The following is a 21,970-nucleotide window of genomic DNA, read 5'->3' on the forward strand; positions in this document are numbered from 1 at the left end:
GCTTCCTGGTCAACTCTTGATCAATGTATTTGTTAACTCTGGGCTTAGAGACTTGCTAGAGACCCTAGAGAGCAAGGAAGAATCATTTTAAGAGGCTGTGTTTTCCTCTGCTCTGATTTCTCAACCAATTCTTCCCTACTGCTTTCTCTTTTTCTATAATTTCTCAAAGTTTCTAGTCTACTGGTGGAACTTTACCTTGGTTTTTAGTGTTATTATGTGTCATTCTTAAGAATATATACATTAATTAGGTGTGTAGGGTGGAGGTCGGGGAATATGTATTGCCACTTTAGAGGGATAGCGAGACGAAGGGTAGACAAGATGCACATATTCAGTATGCAGTATTGAACCAAACATGATGACTAAATTAAAAACCCTGTAATTAGGACCAGTAGCCCACATAAGATATTGTTTTTATTAAAATGAATAAACTTTTATTAAGTAAGAACTGACCGTAATCTTTGCTTTCCATAGTTACTATTGAAAGTATAAATTTAATCAAATGTTTGAAATCTTTACATGAAAGCTGTGATTCCTGGCCTATTGGTTGGGCCCATCTCCAACTGTAAGCTTTGAGTGTATAAAAATGGGTACCTATAGCTATAGAAAAGGCAGGAGGAAGATCAGATTCCATGAGTAATAAACTCAAGACTCTAGGTTGACCTAACATGAGACTGACTCATTTTAGAACTGAAAAATACCTTTTTATCTCCAAAGTGTTAGACTTCTTTAACATTTGACATTTTAGATTCCAAATATTATTATCTGGTATAAAACAGTGCTTTATATTTTTCTTAATTCTTAAGATGCACAGCCCTCATGAACCATAATGCTGATAGATCCATCATTGAAGAATTATAGTTGGAACATTGACAGGATTTAAATTTTATTTCTGTACTGTTTATATTAGGTTCTCACTTTAGGCTTTATATTAGAAAAACCAGATATAAGAGCGTATTCATAGTAATGTAATAATCACAAAAATTTCAGCATGTTAAAAAAGTGTTGGTAGGGAAATATTTTATTTTTTTTTTTGGCAAATACATTTTGAATTACAAATCCAAATTTTCAAATATCTGATTGTTCTTATCAATATCTAAAGGTCCTGTTATTTCACGTGTCCTTATGTTTCATCTCTTTTCTTTTAGGTCTCTTTTATTCAGAACCTTGTATTTTGTGTGGAAAGAGTTTACCGTGTGCCTGACTTTGGTGTCTGGGAAAGAGGAAGCAAATATAATAATGGCAGCACAGAGCTGCATTCGAGGTAATTTGCTGATTTCTGAGTGTTTGTTTGTTTGTTTGTTTTAATTTAAATGTGTGGAGCATGAATAAAAATCAAAGAACTAGATTGGAACTCTGGTTTCTATGTAATTTTCATCTCCTTTTTTTCTATTTGTGATTCAGATGAAATTCACTTAAAATTAAAGGAAGAGCCTGCTCTCAGTGCCCATCAACAGATGCAGGAAAAGAGCAGGGTGTCTTTCCCAGCTTCCCAAGGTGTCAGTACATGCATATCAGTATCCAGTCCAAGGCTTGGCCTTTCTGCTCAACCAAGTCATTTTCTTTTTCCTCTTTGAAATGACACTGTTTGAAAGATCAAGTACATTAAAATTGCCAAACAGCAATTGTGTATGCATTGCATGTAAAATTCCCTTTCGTGTTATAGAGCTGATTTTTATCATAACAAGAGATACTCATACCCTTTATATTTTGTTTAACTAAAAAATGCAGCTCAATTAGTCCTATCCATTTCACAGTAAAAGATTGAAGAACCTAAAGGTTATCAGCTATAGGTCAGTTTAGTCTCTTTATTGAGACTTGAAGAAACAGTTTAGGAAACACTGGTTAAGAGGAATCTGCAGCTCTGTACTTTTTTGGATAGAAGGACTAATTACACACAAAAAATTAAGCTGATATAAGATATTAGTAAACTAAAAACTGGCTCCAGACCACTAGCTGTATAAGGTCTGTGTGCCTCAGTTTCCTGATTTATAAAATGGAGATAGTAATGTACTCTACTTTATAAAGTTGTTGTAATGATTGAGTTAGTATATATAAAGCATTTGAACACCTGGCATAAGTAAACACTGAAATGTAAATATACTCACATATTTAAGAATATTTTAATAACAAAGATTGAAACAAAAAGGATTTTTCATTTAACTCCAGACAGCTAACATACAAACTTTTCTATAAGTTTTATGATTCATATGAGGCATTTTTATAGTACAGAGTAGAATAAATAGCAATATGTAAGGAAGACAGTAGAGGAGAGAAATAGTTTGCGGTACAGTTCAATTCAGACATTAAACAAATTCTGGCAAATACTAAAAATAGGAAGATAACATTATATTTCAGCTATAAGTTCTCAACATTCCAGATTATCAGTCAAATTCAAGACAGAAAGTTTATATGATTGGAAAAGGTGATTTTTTTAAATTTACCTTTTCAGTATTTATGATTTATCAGGCCCCTTTTCTGCTTTTTAATAAGTATTTAATATATGCCAGTGTGGTCCCACTGACATTATTTTCAGTATAAAATATTTGGAGTAGGGTTTTTCCTATTTATAAAAATTGTAGTAAACTCAGAAAGAACCTTGGGTAAAAGTTACCATTAACCCTAGAAAGTGAGGGTATTGAGAGGTCCCTAGTGAAAAAAACAGAGGCTCCAACATGTTTTCCTGTAACTGAGGTGCCATCTTTAAATTGAATCATTAAGAATTTTATTTCAAGGCTTAGAAGATCATTAAGTGATGTTCTTTGCTACCTTTTCCATGCAAAATTAATCTTAATTGTAGCAGGCCCGTTTTATTCAAATGGATGGGAAATGAAGTTTGCCATTTAGCTTTGGATGATGGGTTTTATACATTTAGCATTCATCTTCTAATTTTCCATGGTAGAACACTTAAAAGAACTTCAAACCTTTTTTTTCCCCAAATGCTTCTTAGCTCAGATATCCACAAGCCAATTTTAGATATGTCACCTCTGCTGCCAAAATGGTCTGTTTTGAAACTACAGGAAACCTGAGCCCTATGGCACTCATGGATGCTGCAGTGATGGCAGCAGTGGTGGGAGACCAATATCTTTCTTTTTTTTTTTTTTTTTTTAACATCTTTATTGGAGTATAATTGCTTTACATTGTTGTGTTAGTTGCTGCTGTATAACAAAGTGAATCAGCTATATGTATACATATGTCCCCATATCCTCTACCTCTTGCATCTCCCTCCCACCCTCCCTATCCCACCCCTCTAGGTGGTCACAAAGCTCCGAGCTGATCTCCCTGTGCTATGCAGCTGCTTCCCACTAGCTATTTTACATTTGGTAGTGTATATATGTCAGTGCCACTCTCTGACTTCGTCCCAGCTTACCCTTCCCCCTCCCTGTGTCCTCAAGTCCATTCTCTATGTCTGCATCTTTATTCTTGTCCTGCCCCTAGGTTCATCAGAACCATTTTTTTTTTTTATGATCCCATGGTTGAACAACCTTTCCTTTGAATATGATTTGCTGCTTAAATTTTAGGTTTCTAACTGAAAAAAGATTGCTTAATTAAAAAAAACCTCTTGATTAAGAATTCTCATTTTCTTTGTTCAGTAACTTTTCCCTCTAGTCTTTTTTTTTTTTAGATTCCATATATATGTGCTAGCATACGGTATTTGTTTTTCTCTTTCTGACTTACTTCACTCTGTATGACAGACTCTAGGACCATCCACCTCACTACAAATAACTCAATTTCATTTCTTTTTATGGCTGAGTAATATTCCATTGTATATACGTGCCACATCTTCTTTCTCCATTCATCTGTCGATGGATACTTAGGTTGCTTCCATGTCCTGGCTATTGTAAATAGAGCTGCAGTGAACATTTTGGTACATGACTCTTTGTGAATTATGGTTTTCTCAGAGTATATGCCCAGCAGTGGGATTGCTGGGTCATATGGTAGTTCTATTTTTAGTTTTTTAAGGAACCTCCATACTGTTCTCCATAGTGGCTGTATCAATTTACATTCCCACCAACAGTGCAAGAGGGTTCCCTTTTCTGCACACCCTCTCCAGCATTTATTGTTTGTAGATTTCTTGATGATGGCCATTCTGACTGATGTGAGGTGATACCTCATTGTAGTTTTGATTTGCATTTCTCTAATGATTAGTGATGCTGAGCATCCTTTCCTGTGTTTGTTGGCAATCTGTTCTGTGCTTATGCCCAGGGAGTAGAATGTAGAGCCACTACCAGTAAGGGATTAAGTCACACCTCTTAGTCTGTTGTTGTAAGACACCCCAGAACTACCTGTGCCTAGTTGGATCTGATCCAAGGATTGCTTAAGGCAATATCCTTGTTATATCCTTAAGCTGTTCTCATAATTTTAGAAAGCCGGAAATAAAACATAGTAATTCTTGCTGTAAGTACTCATACTGCCCTTTGCCCTCTAACTTTCTTTGCCATTCTCCATCTCTGCCATGCAATCCTCCTTAGCAGGAATCAGAGAGAGCACAATCTGACTATTGCCTTGATGCTCACTAAGGCCTTGTGCTCACTGGCTTGGTAAATGTCCCTTTTTCTTTTGCCACGGTGTGCACATCCCTTCTAAACTGCATGTTGATCAAAGAAGACTACTGCCCCCGGGCCCCCAAAACACATACACATAGTATTCCTTTTTTTTTTTAGTAAATTTATTTATTTTATTTATATATTTTTGGCTGTTTTGGGTCTTTGTTGCTGTGCTTTGGCTTTCTCTAGTTATGGCGAGCGGGGGCTACTCTTTGTTGTGGTGCGCGGGCTTCTCACTGCAGTGGCTTCTCTTGTTGTGGAGCATGGACTCTAGGTGCGCGGGCTTTAGAGTGCAGGCTCCGTAGTTGTGGCGCATGCCCTTAGTTGCTTCGTGACGTGTGGGATCTTCCCGGACCAGGTATCAAACCCGCGTCCCCTGTGTTGGCAGGTGGATTCTTAACCAGTGTGCCACCAGGGAAGTCTCTACACATAGTATTCTGAGGATAGAGGCTCTCTCTTCAACATCCATGCTCAGTGGTCCTCTAATAATTGCAATCTGTAGCACTGTACAGTTACAGAATAATTTTTATTTAGGCCAAGCAGGAAACATTACTACCTTTTATACAGGAGGAAGCTAAAGTTTAGAAGGTTTTATAATTTCCTCCCCTCCACTCCTTAAATGATACAAATCAAAAGGGAGTAGAACTAGAACTGAATTCCAGGTGGTTGGCCTCTAAATCCAATGTTATTTTTACTGTATCACGTTGTAATTTAAAGTCTGAAAAAGTTTTCCTAAGGTTTGAAAGAACAGCAGGGTGTACAATCTTGGGAACATGTTGCTAAGTTTCAGGGATATCTTTGCTTAGCAATCAGTAAAGCTTGATTCAGCATAATGCTTTTGTCAGTCCCTTCCTGATTCTACTGTTTTCAGCCCCAGGTTTGCTGGTATCTCTTTTAGTCCAAATTCTTGAATTATTTAGCATTTCTTAGATAAACTTCAGAATTTTTTTCTAAAAAGTGATCTCATTACATTTAACCAACACCATTCTTGCAGCAGCCTCACCCTTTTCAGGGATTTGGTAAAAGAGTCCATTGCTCTAAGTTCAGTATAACTCTTAAGTGTTTCCTAAGTAACCATTCGCTGCTGTCCTGATTTTTCTGTTAACTTAACTTTCCTCAAGCAACATGCTCCTTTTAGTTTCTCCTAGGGTGTCTGGAACTATTTCAAATAATTCTCCTTTTTTCTTCTGTTTATTATCTAAGTCTTTTAATAAATTCCCTTACATTTAAAAATCTTATTTGGAGTTACAGAAAGATAGAGAAGATGAAAAGGCAGAGGGCTATGTACCAGATGAAGGAACAAGAAAAAACCCCAGAAAAACAACTAAATGAAGTGGAGATAGGCAACCTTCCAGAAAAAGAATTCAGAATAATGATAGTGAAGATGATCCAGGACCTTGGAATAAGAATGGAGGCAAAGATTGAGAAGATGCAAGAAATGATTAACAAAGACCTAGAAGAATTAAAGAACAAACAAACAGAGATGACCAATACAATAACTGAAATGAAAACTACACTAGAAGGAATCAATAGCAGAATAACTGAGGCAGAAGAACGGATAAGTGACCTGGAAGACAGAATGATGGAATTCACTGCTGCGGAACAGACTAAAGAAAAAAGAATGAAAAGAAATGAAGACAGCCTAAGAGACCTCTGGGATAACATTAAACGCAACAACATTCGCATTATAGGGGTCCCAGAAGGAGAAGAGAGAGAGAAAGGACCAGAGAAAATATTTGAAGAGATTATAGTCGAAAACTTCCCTAACATGGGAAAGGAAATAGCCACCCAAGTCCAGGAAGCGCAGAGAGTCCCATACAGGATAAACCCAAGGAGAAACACGCCGAGACACATAGTAATCAAAGTGGCAAAAATTAAAGACAAAGAAAAATTATTGAAAGCAGCAAGGGAAAAACGACAAATAACATACAAGGGAACTCCCATAAGGTTAACAGCTGATTTCTCAGCAGAAACTCTGCAAGCCAGAAGGGAGTGGCATGATATACTTAAAGTGATGAAAGGGAAGAACCTACAACCAAGATTACTCTACCCGGCAAGGATCTCATTTAGATTTGATGGAGAAATCAAAAGCTTTACAGACAAGCAAAAGCTAAGAGAATTCAGCACCACCAAACCAGCTCTACAACAAATGCTAAAGGAACTTCTCTAAGTGGGAAACACAAGAGAAGAAAAGGACCTACAAAAACAAACACAAAACAATTAAGAAAATGGTCATAGGAACATACATATCGATAATTACCTTAAACGTGAATGGATTAAATGCCCCAACCAAAAGACATAGACTGGCTGAATGGATACAAAAACAAGACCCATATATATGCTGTCTACAAGAGACCCACTTTAGACCTAGGGACACATACAGACTGAAAGTGATGGGATGGAAAAAGATATTCCATGCAAATGGAAATCAAAAGAAAGCTGGAGTAGCTATACTCATATCAGATAAAATAGACTTTAAATTAAAGAATGTTACAAGAGACAAGGAAGGACACTACATAATGATCCAGGGATCAATCCAAGAAGAAGATATAACAATTATAAATATATATGCACCCAACATAGGAGCACCTCAATACATAAGGCAACTGCTAACAGCTATAAAAGAGGAAATCGACAGTAACACAATAATAGTGGGGGACTTTAACACCTCACTTACACCAATGGACAGATCATCCAAAATGAAAATAAATAAGGAAACAGAAGCTTTAAATGACACAATAGACCAGATAGATTTAATTGATATATATCGGACATTCCATCCAAAAACAGCAGATTACACGTTCTTCTCAAGTGCGCACGGAACATTCTCCAAGATAGATCACATCTTGGGTCACAAATCAAGCCTCAGTAAATTTAAGAAAATTGAAATCATATCAAGCATCTTTTCTGACCACAACGCTATGAGATTAGAAATGAATTACAGGGAAAAAAACGTAAAAAGGACAAACACATGGAGGCTAAACAATACGTTACTAAATAACCAAGAGATCACTGAAGAAATCAAAGAGGAAATCAAAAAATACCTAGAGACAAATGACAATGAAAACACGACGACCCAAAACCTATGGGATGCAGCAAAAGCAGTTCTAAGAGGGAAGTTTATAGCTATACAAGCCTACCTAAAGAAACAAGAAAAAGCTCAAGTAAACAATCTAACCTTACACTTAAAGAAACTAGAGAAAGAAGAACAAACAAAACCCAAAGTTAGCAGAAGGAAAGAAATCATAAAGATCAGAGCAGAAATAAATGAAATAGAAACAAAGAAAACAATAGCAAAGATCAATAAAACTAAAAGTTGGTTCTTTGAGAAGATAAACAAAATTGATAAACCATTAGCCAGACTCATCAAGAAAAAGAGGGAGAGGACTCAAATCAATAAAATCAGAAATGAAAAAGGAGAAGTTACAACAGACACTGCAGAAATACAAAGCATCCTAAGAGACTACTACAAGCAACTTTATGCCAATAAAATGGACAACCTGGAAGAAATGGACAAATTCTTAGAAAGGTATAACCTTCCAAGACTGAACCAGGAAGAAATAGAAAATATGAACAGACCAATCACAAGTAATGAAATTGAAACTGTGATTAAAAATCTTCCAACAAACAAAAGTCCAGGACCAGATGGCTTCACAGGTGAATTCTATCAAACATTTAGAGAAGAGCTAACACCCATCCTTCTCAAACTCTTCCAAAAAATTGCAGAGGAAGGAACACTCCCAAACTCATTCTATGAGGCCACCATCACCCTGATACCAAAACCAGACAAAGACACTACAAAAAAAGAAAAGTACAGACCAATATCACTGATGAATATAGATGCAAAAATCCTCAACAAAATACTAGCAAACAGAATCCAACAACACATTAAAAGGATCATACACCACGATCAAGTGGGATTTATCCCAGGGATGCAAGGATTCTTCAATATACGCAAATCAATCAATGTGATACACCATATTAACAAATTGAAGAATAAAAACCATATGATCATCTCAATAGATGCAGAAAAAGCTTTTGACAAAATTCAACACCCATTTCTGATAAAAACTCTCCAGAAAGTGGGCATAGAGGGAACCTACCTCAACATAATAAAGGCCATATATGACAAACCCACAGCAAACATCATTCTCAATGGTGAAAAACTGAAAGCATTTCCTCTAAGATCAGGAACGAGACAAGGATGTCCACTCTCACCACTATTATTCAACATAGTTTTGGAAGTCCTAGCCACGGCAATCAGAGAAGAAAAAGAAATAAAAGGAATACAAATTGGAAAAGAAGAAGTAAAACTGTCACTGTTTGCGGATGACATGATACTATACACAGAGAATCCTAAAACTGCCACCAGAAAACTGCTAGAGCTAATTAATGAATATGGTAAAGTTGCAGGATACAAAATTAATGCACAGAAATCTCTTGCATTCTTATACACTAATGATGAAAAATCTGAAAGAGAAATTATGGAAACACTCCCATTTACCATTGCAACAAAAAGAATAAAATACCTAGGAATAAACCTACCTAGGGAGACAAAAGACCTGTATGCAGAAAACTATAAGACACTGATGAAAGAAATTAAAGATGATACCAACAGATGGAGAGATATACCATGTTCTTGGATTGGAAGAATCAACATTGTGAAAATGAGTATACTACCCAAAGCAATCTACAGATTCAATGCAATCCCTATCAAATTACCAATGGCATTTTTTACGGAGCTAGAACAAATCATCTTAAAATTTGTATGGAGACACAAAAGACCCCGAATAGGCAAAGCAGTCTTGAGGCAAAAAAATGGAGCTGGAGGAATCAGACTCCCTGACTTCAGACTATACTACAAAGCTACAGTAATCAAGACAATATGGTACTGGCACAAAAACAGAAACATAGATCAATGGAACAAGATAGAAAGCCCAGAGATTAACCCACGCACCTATGGTCAACTAATCTATGACAAAGGAGGCAAAGATATACAATGGAGAAAAGACAGTCTCTTCAATAAGTGGTGCTGGGAAAACTGGACAGCTACATGTAAAAGAATGAAATTAGAATACTCCCTAACACCATACACAAAAATAAACTCAAAATGGATTAGAGACCTAAATATAAGACTGGACACTATAAAACTCTTAGAGGAAAACATAGGAAGAACACTCTTTGACATAAATCACAGCAAGATCTTTTTTGATCCACCTCCTAGAGTAATGGAAATAAAAACAAAAATAAACAAATGGGACCTAATGAAACTTCAAAGCTTTTGCACAGCAAAGGAAACCATAAACAAGACGAAAAGACAACCCTCAGAATGGGAGAAAATATTTGCAAATGAATCAACGGACAAAGGATTAATCTCCAAAATATATAAACAGCTCATTCAGCTCAATATCAAAGAAACAAACAACCCAATCCAAAAATGGGCAGAAGACCTAAATAGACATTTCTCCAAAGAAGACATACAGATGGCCACGAAGCACATGAAAAGATGCTCAACATCACTAATTATTAGAGAAATGCAAATCAAAACTGCAATGAGGTATCACCTCACTCCTGTTAGAATGGGCATCATCAGAAAATCTACAAACAACAAATGCTGGAGAGGGTGTGGTGAAAAGGGAACCCTCTTGCACTGTTGGTGGGAATGTAAATTGATACAGCCACTATGGAGAACAATATGGAGGTTCCTTAAAAAACTAAAAATAGAATTACCATATGACCCAGCAATCCCACTACTGGGCATATACCCAGAGAAAACCGTAATTCAAAAAGACACATGCACCCGAATGTTCATTGCAGCACTATTTACAATAGCCAGGTCATGGAAGCAACCTAAATGCCCATCAACAGACGAATGGATAAAGAAGATGTGGTACATATATACAATGGAATATTACTCAGCCATAAAAAGGAACGAAATTGAGTCATTTGTTGAGACGTGGATGGATCTAGAGACTGTCATACAGAGTGAAGTAAGTCAGAAAGAGAAAAACAAATATCGTATATTAATGCATGTATGCGGAACCTAGAAAAATGGTACAGATGAGCCAGTTTGCAGGGCAGAAGTTGAGACACAGATGTAGAGAATGGACATATGGACACCAAGGGGGGAAAACTGCGGTGGGGTGGGGATGGTGGTGTGCTGAATTGGGCGATTGGGATTGACATGTATACACTGATGTGTATAAAACTGATGCCTAATAAGAACCTGCAGTATAAAAAAACAAACAAAACAACTAATACTAAACTTTCATTGGGTTATTTGTATGGAAACATGTTAATATAAATGTTTCAGACATTACATGAAATTTCTAAAAATCTTATATTTGTATTTGTATGGAAATATGTATGGAAATATGTTGATATAAATGTTTCAGACATTACATGAAATTTCTAAAAATCATATTTGTATTTGTATGGAAATATGTATGGAAATATGTAAAAAAAAAATAAAAAAATAAAAAAAATAAAAATCTTATTTGATTTAATTGCATTTTCCTTCATATGTTCTTTTGGTACCTATTTATTATAACACTAATTCTTAATCCCCAGAGTTACATATCCAGGTAGTCCTCTTAGCTGCTCCAAGTTTAATTCAAGTTTTTAATTTTAATATTTTCCCTTCCTCATTTATGTAAGGATATTTCTACTCCTTGGGGCTATCTTTAAACCCTTTAAACCAAAACTCTGTTTTGGAGAAGAGATGAGTCTTCTATAAAATGTGAATTGAATCCCAAACCTAACTTTGAATTTTTTGGCTATTGGGAAACAAAAAGGAAAGCTGTAATAACTTAGTAGTAATTTAGTAATATATGCCCAAATGGAAAGATTATTGGTTTTTTTGTGTGTGTGGTTTTTTTTTTTCTGTTTTACGGTTTTATGTTCTGTTCTCTAGGCTTTTCCAATGAAGAAAGCTATCACTAAACTATCAGATAAGTAACCACATAGCTCTACTTTACTCAGTTTAAGATGCTTTTAGTGATCATTTTATTTCATACAGTGCTTGTTATTTAAAGTAACTACTTAGTCTCCTTAAGTCATTTTTGATGTTCCAGTCATTGAGCTATGATACAAGCAGCTATCCATCCATTCTGCTTCATTTTATGTATTTTTTCTGTACTGAGCGATTCATGAACACCCATTAAAACTATAGTACTATAAAGTCCTTTTTCTTTCAGAAAATATGATTGGATAGCTTAGGGAGTTAAAGCATAATGTTAATGAATAGGAGATTGTAAATTTAGTTTCCATGCTTGCCAGTTAATTTTTTGGATTCCATGGTGGGTTTTAAATCACCTAGTCCAAACCCATCATCTTTTCTAGGAAAGCTTTCATTTATGCAATAAATAACTTTATTACAAACTATCTCCCAGGTAAACTTCACTTTATTTTAGTTCCCGTAAGTAAGTGTTGAGGTAATGCCTTGCAAGAATCAAATTGGTGAATGTTCTGTTGGTAACAGTCACCTGATATTAATATGTGCATTAACTAATCATGGAATAATTTTCTGATAATGTCTTGTGCCAGTAAAATACTTCTAATTCTTACAACATACATATTATATTTGCCAATAAATGTAAGATCACAATAGGAGTGTGCTTCTGTTTCTAAATAGCTTGCTGTTGCCAGAATTTTAAATAACCAGTAAATAATAAATTAACATATTTTTGAATTTCAATTAAGTCCAATTGTTCAACCAATTGCTTTGGGAAAGAAAATAAAAATGGTAAGAATTTGACCTTTTCTCTAGTCCAGGTACAGTGTTTCTTTCTTTTGTAATGCTTTATTTAGAAGACAGTTTCCAAATTCATCCCTTAGCTGTCTTTTTGCATCATTTTTAAACATAGAACCTTTGACTGGCTATATTATGTATCTCCTCCAGTACAGAATTTTTTATGTATTTGCCTTTTGAATAAGTTATTTTCTCTCACTTCTCAAAATACTGTGAATAGTCTTAATAACACATACACCTCACACTGTAAGTGGAAGTTTTCTGGTATTACTAGGTTAAATGCCTGTAAGCGTTGGTGCACTGGGGGCTAATGGAGACTCCTAGGGCATTGGGGACACATCCTTAAGCAAAAAAACCAGTCGGCAGTGAATGTTTTTGCATGCATTGTCAGAACATATGACTCCTATGGGCTCTTCTAACTCTTAGGTTCTGAGAATTTAGAATTCTTATGCAGGTACTGTTTGGTTTCCATTTGAAGTATGCAAGGATAGGTATGATTGTGCTGGGTGCATGTGCAGTTAGGAAGCTGCCTTAGGTTCTTAACTGGTTACCTATTATTTCAAGTAAACAACCCCAAACTTAGAAGCATAAAACAACAACAATCTTTTATTATTGTTAACTCTCATGGTTCAGAGGGTTGACTAGCCTAAGCTAGGGTGCTTAGGGTCTCATGTGTTTGCCATCAGTTGTGGCTGGGGCTAGAGTCAACTTTGAAGGCTTCCTCACTCAGGTATCAGAGTGTTGACTGGGACTTTGGCAGGAGCTGTCTGCCAGAAGACCTGTGTGAAGTTTTTCCATATAGTTTGCTCACAGCATGGTGGCTAGGTTCCAAGGTTCAGTGTCTCAGAACCCACAGGCCAGGTGGGAGCTGTATTTCTTTTTATGACCTAGCCTCGGAAATCATGCAGCATAACTTTCACCACATCCTGTTTGTTAAGAGTCAGTAAGACCAGGCTATATTCTAGTGAGGGGAATTAGGCTCCACCTTGTGATGGGAGAAGTGTCAAAGATTTCGAAGACGTGTTTTGTTTTTTTTTTTAAACATCTTTATTGGAGTATAATTGCTTTACAATGTCGTGTTAGTTTCTGCTGTATAACAAAGTGAATCAGCTATACGTATACATATATATCCCCATATCCCCTCCCTCCCACCCTCCCTATCCCACCCCTCTAGGTGGACACAAAGCACTGAGCTGATCTCCCTGTGCTATGCAGCAGCTTCCCACTAGCCATCCATTTTACATTTGGTAGTGTATATATGTCAGTGCTAATCTCTCACTTCGTCCCATTTTACCCTTCCCCCTCCCCGTGTCCTCAATGCAGACGTGTGTTAAACCACCACATATTCTTCATTTGGACTTTATTCCTCCTTGTCATTTCTCTAAAGTGACTTTGGCTATGAAAAGAGACTGTGACCCTTGTCTTAAGTATACTAGCAGTACCACGTGAATTGTTATGGAATTTGTTTAACCTGTGGAAGCATCAGGTACTTCTCCAGGCAGTGAAATGCTAGACAGCAGATTTGAGGCAGTAGGGCAGTATCTTAATCCCAGATTATTGGCTCAGTTGTTCTTGAGAACCAGGGTAAAATGATCTGCATAGATTCTAGAAGGGAAGAGAGTTTTCACCAAAGAGAAAGTAAGGATGCATTTGAAAGCCACTTACACTTCATCTCTCAGGGCTTAGCTTCCTCATTTTAAAAGTAGAGGGAATAAACAAAAGAAATGCAAGACTTGTACATCAAAAACTATAAAATATTATTGAAAAAAATTAAAGAAGACATACAAGAATGGAAAGATACCCTGTGTTCAATGTACTCTTTATCAAAAATCTGTCTTTTTTGTAGAAATTGACAAAACTGATCCTAAAATTTATATGGAAATGCAAGGGACCCAGAATAGCCAAAACAACCTTGAACAACAAAGTTGGAGGAGTCACACTTTACAACTTCAAAATTTACTACAATAATGAGCTTACTGTAGTTACAGTAATCTGCTACAATACTTAAAAAGTGCGGTACTGGTATAACAACAGATATAGAGATCAGTGCAGTAGAATTAATGATCTAGAAATAAACCCATCTATGGTCAGTTGATTTTGACAAAGGTACAAAGATAATCGATAGAGAAAGAGTAGTCTTTTCAACAAATGGTGCTGGGACAACTGGATAGCCATATGTAAAGGAATGAATTTGGATCCCTACTTCATATCATGTACAAAAATTAACTGGAAATGGATCAATGACCGGTAGTAAGAGCTAAAAGTATAAGACTCTTAGAAGACAATGTAGTTGTAGATTATTGTGACATTGGGTTAGACAAGGTCACACCTTAGCTATGACACCTAAAGCACAAGTAACCAAAAAAAAAAAAAAAATTTTTTTTTTATATGTTTTTGTGTGAACAAAAGTTTTCATTTATCTGGGATAAATGCCCAGTAGTTCATTTGGTGGGTAGTTGCATGTTTAGATTTTTAAAACACTGCAAGCCTGTTTTTTAGAGTTCCTATATTGCTTTACATTCCTACCAGCACTGTATGAGTAATGTAATTTCTCTGCATCTTTGCCAGCATTTGGTGTTATCACTATTTTTTGTTTTAGTTACTCTGATTGGTTTGTAGTGATATCTTATTGTGGTTTTAATATGCATTTCCTAATGGATAATGATGTTGGATCTTTGCATGTGCTTATATACCATCTGCATATCCTCTTCAGCAAAATGTCTCATGTCTTTTGCTCATTTTCTAATTGGATTGTTTTTTATTGTTGATTTTTGAGAGTTCTTTATATAATTCTTGATACTAGTCCTTTGTCAGTTCTTTGTTTTGCAAATATATCCTCCCAGTCTGTAGCTTGTTTTTTTGTTAGTGCAAAACTTTTATGAAATCCATTTTATCAATTTTTCCCTTCATGGATTGGGCTTTTGGTGTAAAGTCTGACAACTCTTTGCCTAACCCTTGATTCTGATGATTTTCTCTGATGGTTTGTTTTGCAAAAGTTATATAGTGTTATGTCTTATACTTAAGTTCATGATCTATTTTGAGTTAACTTTGTATAAGGTGTGAGGAGACTTAGGTTGAAGTTCTTTTATTTTTTTTTTCATATGAATGTCCAATTGCTTCAACATTATTTGCATTTGTTGAAAAGGCCATCTTTCCTCCATTGAAATGCCTTTGTGCTGTGTTAAAAATAAAGTGGACATATTTGTATTGGTCTATTTCTGGGTTCTATGTATCTATTCCTCTGCTAATACCACTGATATGATCATGTCAATTTTATTCTTTAGCCTACTAATATGGTAGATTATATTGATTGATTTTTGATTATCAAACTGGCCTTGCATCCCTAAAATAAACCTCACTTGGTCAGTTATGGTGGTAATTCATTTCACATATTGCTAAATTCCGTTTGCTAATTTTTTGAAAAAGGATTTTAATGTCTGTATTCATGAGAGATACTGGTCTATAGTTTTCTTTTTGTGTATTGTCTTTGGTTTGTTTTGGTATCAGGTTAATGCTAGATTCATAAAATGAACTCTGAAGTGTTTTTTTCCCTCTATTTTCTGTAAGAGATTGTGTAGAATTGGTGTCAATTTTTCTTTAAATGTTTGGTAGATTTCTTCAATGAAATCATCTAGGTATGGAGATTTCTTTTTTGACCATTTGAAAATTATGGATTCAATTTCCTTAATAGTTGCAGGGCTATTCAAATTATTTCATATCGGGTGAGTAGTGATAGTTTGTGCTTTTCCAGGAATTGATTCATTCCTTCTAAGCTATGTGCATCAAATTGTTCAGAGTATTTTCTCATTATCCTTTTGATGTCTGCAGTGTCTGTAGTGATATCTCCTGTATTATGCCTGATATTGGTCACGCGTGTTTTGTCTTATTTCTTTGTTAGTCTTTCTAGAGGTTTGTCAATTTTCTTTAGCTTTTTAAAGAATCAGGTGTTTGTTTCATTCATTTTTTTCTGTTTTCTGTGTTGAATGTCATTGATTTCTGCTGTTATCTATGTTATTTCCTTCTGTTTGCTTCAGGTTTATTTTGCCCTTTTTCTAGCTTCATTACATTGGGCTTAGATAATTGATTTGAGGCTTTTCTCTTTGCTAATATATACATTTAGTGCTGTTAATTTCCCTCTCAGCACTTTAGTTAGTTATACTACATAAATTTTGATGTTATATTTTCATTTTCATTCAGTTCAGTCTATTTTTTTATTTCACTTGAAACTTCCTCTTTGGTTCATGTGGATTATGTAGACAAGTGTGTATCATTTTCTTTACAAGTGTTGGGAGATGTTCCTGTTGTTGTCCTATTATTGGTTCTAGTTTGATGCCATTGTGGTTAGAGAACACAGTATGATTTCAGTTCTTTTATAGTCTTGAGATTCTGTTTATGGCCAAGGTATGATCTCTTGGTATATGTTGGTGGGCACTGGAAAAAATATATATACTCTTGTTATATAGAATTGTATTAGTTGATTTGTGCTACTATAACAAATTACGATAGACTGGGTAGCTTAAACGACAGGAATTTATTTATTATAGTTCTGGAGACTAGAGTATCCAAGATCAAGTTGCCAGCCATTTCTGTTCTCTGGTGAGGACTTTCTTCTGATTTGCAGATGGTCACCTTCTTGCTATGTCCTCTCATGGCAGAGAGGGAGAGAGAAAGCAAGCTTTCTGGCATCTCTTCTTAAATCGATACTAATCCCGGGACTTCCCTGGTGGTCCATTGGTTGAGACTCCATGCTTTCACTGCAAGGGGTGCGGGTTTGATCCCTGGTCAGGGAACTAAGATCCCACTTGCTGTGTGGCATGGACATACTAATCCCGTCATTCATTGGGGCCCCACCTTCCTGACCTAATCTAAGCCAAATTACCTCCCAAAGGCCCCATCTCCAAATACTTGGGCTTGGGACTTCAGTTATATGCTTTCTTTTGCTTTTTTGCATGATATTTCTTTTTAAAATCCTTTTACTTTCAACCTGCCTATATTATTGTATTTGAAATGAGTTTCCTGTAGACAGTATATAGTTGGGTTATGTTTTTAAATCAACTCTGCCAATCTTTCTTTTATTTGCCATATTTAGACCTTTTACATTTAATGTAATTATTGATATGTTTGGGCTTAACTTTGCCATTTTATTTTTGTTTTGTGTTTATTCTCTCTGTTTTTCATTTCTCTGTTTTCTTTTTCCTACCTTCCTGTGTGTTCTTAAACATTTTTTAGAATTCTGTTTTGATTTATCTATAGTGGTTTTGAATGTATCTTTTTTATGGCTTTTTAGTGGTTGCTCTATATTATTATGTATACATATGTACTCAGTGTATTGATGTCATCATTTTACCAGTTAGAGGGATTATAGAAACCTTACCTTCATTTGTGTCATGTTACCCTCCCCCATTTATTATAATATAATTATCTTAAATATTTCCTCCATATACATTTAGAACCACAGTGTTATAACTTTTGCTGTAACTGTCAAACATAATTTATAAAACTCAAGAGGAGAAGAAAAGCCTATTGTATTTATCAGTATTTTTGTTTACCATATTCTTTCTATCTATCTATCTAGCATTTCCTTTCTGTTTTAAGAACTTACTTTAGTCATACTTTTAGGGTAGATCTGCTTGTGACAGATCTCTTATTTTTCCTTCATCTGAGAATGCCTTGCTTAAATAAATAAATAGACAATATATTTATTGGTATAAGGTTCTACGTTGACAATTCTTTTCTTTCAATGCTTAAAAACCCTTGGGTCACATCCTTTTAGCTTTCGTGGTTTCTTATAAGCAAGTCACTGTTATTTAATTGCTTTTCCCCTGTAGGTAAATTGTTTTCTCTGGCTACTTTCAAGATTTTTCTTTGTCTTTAGTTTTCAGAAGTTATGATGTGTTCTAGAATGGATATTTTTATTTTACTCTGTTTGAGTTTCACTCAGCTTTTTGTCTCTTGCTATTTGGGAAAATTTCTGCCATTGTTTCCAGTGCTTTTTTTTTTTTTTTTTTTTTAACTCTATCATTTCTCTCCTCTCCTTCAGGAAGTCCAATGACATGAATGTTAAATCTTTGTTAAAGTCCCACAGGTCCCTGAGGTTCTCTTCGTTTGTTTTTTTTAAGTCTATTTTCTCTCTTTTGTTCAGATTTGATAATTTCTATTGTTTTATCTTCCAGTTTAGCTATTCTTTCTTCTGTCTCCTTCCTCCTGTTCACTGAGCTTTTGATTATTGTATTTTTCAGTTTAAAAACTTTGCTGAGACTTTCTGTTTCTTAGCTGAGACTTCCTCTTTTCATTTGTTTCAGTCATATTCACAATTGCTCACTGAAACCTTTTTGTCATGGCTGCTTTAAAGTCTTAGATAATTCTCACATCTCTTTTGTCTCAGTGTTACTATCTATTGATTGCCCTTTTTTAAAAAAAATTTATTTATTTATTTATTTATTTATGGTTGTGTTGGGTCTTCGTTTCTGTGCATGGGCTTTCTCTAGTTGCGGTGAGCGGGGGCCCCTCTTCATTGTGGTGCGCTGGCCTCTCACTTTCGCGGCCTCTCTTATTGTGGAGCACAAGCTCCAGATGCGCAGGCTCAGTAGTTGTGGCTCACGGGCCTAGTTGCTCCGTGGCATGTGGGATCTTCCCAGACCAGGGCTCGAACCCGTGTCCCCTGCATTGGCAGGCAGATTCTCAACCACTGCGCCACCAGGGAAGTCCCTGATTGCCCTTTTTTATTCAGTTTGAGATAGTCCTGTTTCTAGATATGATGAGTGGTTTTTTAAAATTATTATTATTGAGACATGGACTTTTGGGGTATTATAAGACCGTGGGGACTTTAATTTTTTATTTTAGCTGTATTTTTTGCCACCACTCTGGCAGGGGAAGGGGGTAGGCACATCACCCCATTACTGCCAAGTGAGAATGTAAGACCAGGTTTTTTTTTTTGTTGACACCCAAGATGGAGACTCTTCATTACTGCTGGGTCTGGGTTGTTATGTCTAGCTCCCCAGTAGGCTTCCATTAATACCTCCCTGGCTGGGAAAGATGGAAGTACCTCATTACTGATTTCCAGTTGACCTCCACTTACATGACAGGGAAAGGGTGTGGCCGCTTTACAGCTGGGCATTAGTGAAAGTTTGAATTCTCCACTGGACGTTCTCTGGTGCCATCCGAAGAGGAAGGGGAGATTCACCTAATTACTGATGGGTGGGAATGAAAGTTTAGGCACCCTGTGTGATCTCCACTGACACTGAGGTGTGAGAGGGGAGACTTTTGTCATCCATCAGGAATGAAAGTCTTGACTTCCTCCTTGGATTTTTCTGGCACCACCACAACTGAGGTGGTTGGATGTTGGATGCAGTTCCTCATTATAGACTCAGGAGCGTAGAAGTCTAAATTTCCCACTCAGCATTTGCAGGGGTGGGTGGGGGTAAGGTCACAGTTTTTTTGAGTGGTTATTGTCTAAAAGTTTTCTATTTCGCTAGGCTGCCCTTTTCCTGTTCCATTGGCTTTTGTTGGGGATTGTTTTTTTTTTTAAGATAGTAGTCATTTTTTCTTTTTTTTAAAATTTATTTATTTATTTATTTATTTTTGGCTGTGTTGGGTCTTCGTTTCTGTGCGAGGGCTTTCTCTAGTTGCAGCAAGCGGGGGCCACTCTTCATCGCGGTGCATGGGCCTCACTATCGCGGCCTCTCTTGTTACGGAGCACAGGCTCCAGACGCGCAGGCACAGTAGTTGTGGCTCACGGGCCCAGTTGCTCCGCGGCATGTGGGATCTTCCCAGACCAGGGCTCGAACCCATGTCCCCTGCATTGGCAGGCGGATTTTCAACCACTGCACCACCAGGGAAGCCCTGTTGGGGACTTTTTGTATGCACCTACCTGCATTTCCTAGTTGTTGGTTTCTTCAGCTCTACGTCTGGTATATATGGAGCAAAAAGGATACTCAGGAGACTCACCATAGTGCTGTTTCTAGAATCCTGAGGTTCCTAGGCAGTCTGCCTTCTTTCCATTTTTCTGAGCCTTTTTATCTTTGTTTATGCAATGCCCAGGGTTTTTCATGGTACTTAGAAGAATAAGGAAAATTATGTCAACTCCACCTTTCCGTTCATGTATTTCATTTAATTTTTTTCAGTCTTCTGTTCCTTTTTATTGACAAGTAGTATCCCATTGTACAGATAAATCTCAGTTTGGTTTATCCATTTTCTGTTGATAAGAATTTGGGTTGTTGACAGTTTGGGGCTATTAAAAATAAAACTGTCATGAATATTTGGATCCAGATCTTTTTGTTAACATATATTTTTATATCTCTTGGAAAATACCTAAGAGTAGAATTCCTGAGTTATATAATAAGTGTGTTTTAACTTTTTAAGAAACTGCCAAACTGTTTTTTGAAAGGAATTTACCATTTTTCATTCCTACCAATAATGTATGGTAGGTATTTCAATTGCTCCACATCTTTGTCTATAGTTGGTATTGTTAGTACTTTTATTTTTAATCATTCTTATGAGTATGTGGTAATTTTAATTTGTATTTTCCTGTTGACTAATTTTATTGAGCATCTTTTCATGTGGCATTTATGTATCTTCATATATCTTCATTTTGAAGTGTCTGTTCAAATATTTTTCTCACTTTGAAAATGGGTTGTTTGTATTCTTACTGAGTTTTAAGAGTTCTTTGTGTATTCTGGATACAAGTCTTTTGTGAGATATGTGTTTTACAAATATTTTCTTCTAGAGCGTAACTTTCCTTTTCATTTTAATAATGGTATCTTTTGAATATCAGAGATATTAATTCTGATGAAGTCTAATTTATCAGAATTTTTTATGGTTAGTGTTTTATGTGTTTAAGAAATTTTTGCCACTTCAAAATTGTGAAGATTTTTTCCTAGGTTCTAAAAGATTTATAGTTTTAGCTTTTACATTTAAGTCTATGATCTATTTCAAATTAGCTTTAGTGTACAGTGTGAGGCAAAGATTGAGGTTCATTTTTTTTCCATATGGATATTTCATTATTCCAACACCATTAAAGACTATTCTTACCCCATTGAATTACCTGGCTCTTTGATCATATACATATGGGTTTATTTCTAGACTATTTTATTGATTTATATGTCTGCCCTGACCCATACTATACTGCACTGATAATTGTTGCTTTATGGTAAGTCATGAAATCAAGTAGTCCTTCAGCTTTTTTTTTTTTTTAAGGAATAAACAGCTTTATTTAAAACCAAGAAGAACTATTCTATGCTACCACAGATTTTTCTCATCTTTTCAGAAATTTCTTCTTTTGCCTTCATAGTCTTGGAGCTCTTCTGCCTCCGAAGTAGTCCTTCAACTTTGCTCTCCTTTAAAAAAACTTTTTTACTATCCCAGGACTTTACATTTTCACATACATTTTAGAATTAGCTAGTCAATTTCTACAAAAATGCCTGTTGATATTTTCATTGGGATTGCATTGAATCTATAGATCATTTTGGAGAGAACTGACATCTTAATGATCTTCAGTTTTCCAATCTGTGAACATGGGACAGCTCTTTATTTATTTAGGTCTTCTTTAATTTTTTCAGAAATGTTTTTCAGTGTTCAGGTCTTGCATATATTTTGTTAAGTTTATGCTAAAATATTTCATGTTATTTCATGAGATAGTAAGTGGTATTTATTTTTAACTTTAAATTTCCAGATGTCC

General features: G+C 35.7%; 1 protein-coding gene across 3 annotated transcripts in view; it reads left to right on the forward strand.

Moving 5' to 3' along the window:
* Nucleotides 1-21,970, forward strand: part of PHKB (phosphorylase kinase regulatory subunit beta) — a 198,863-nt gene that overhangs the window by 62,278 nt on the left and 114,615 nt on the right. For all 3 annotated transcript variants that reach the window (XM_059906033.1, XM_059906034.1, XM_059906035.1), the window contains one exon: nucleotides 1,146-1,261. In XM_059906033.1, coding sequence (XP_059762016.1) covers nucleotides 1,146-1,261 — 116 coding nt within the window. The remainder of the gene's footprint in view (nucleotides 1-1,145; nucleotides 1,262-21,970) is intronic.

Source organism: Balaenoptera ricei, chromosome 19 (genome assembly GCF_028023285.1).
Source record: "Balaenoptera ricei isolate mBalRic1 chromosome 19, mBalRic1.hap2, whole genome shotgun sequence".
NCBI classification, from domain to species: domain Eukaryota; kingdom Metazoa; phylum Chordata; class Mammalia; order Artiodactyla; family Balaenopteridae; genus Balaenoptera; species Balaenoptera ricei.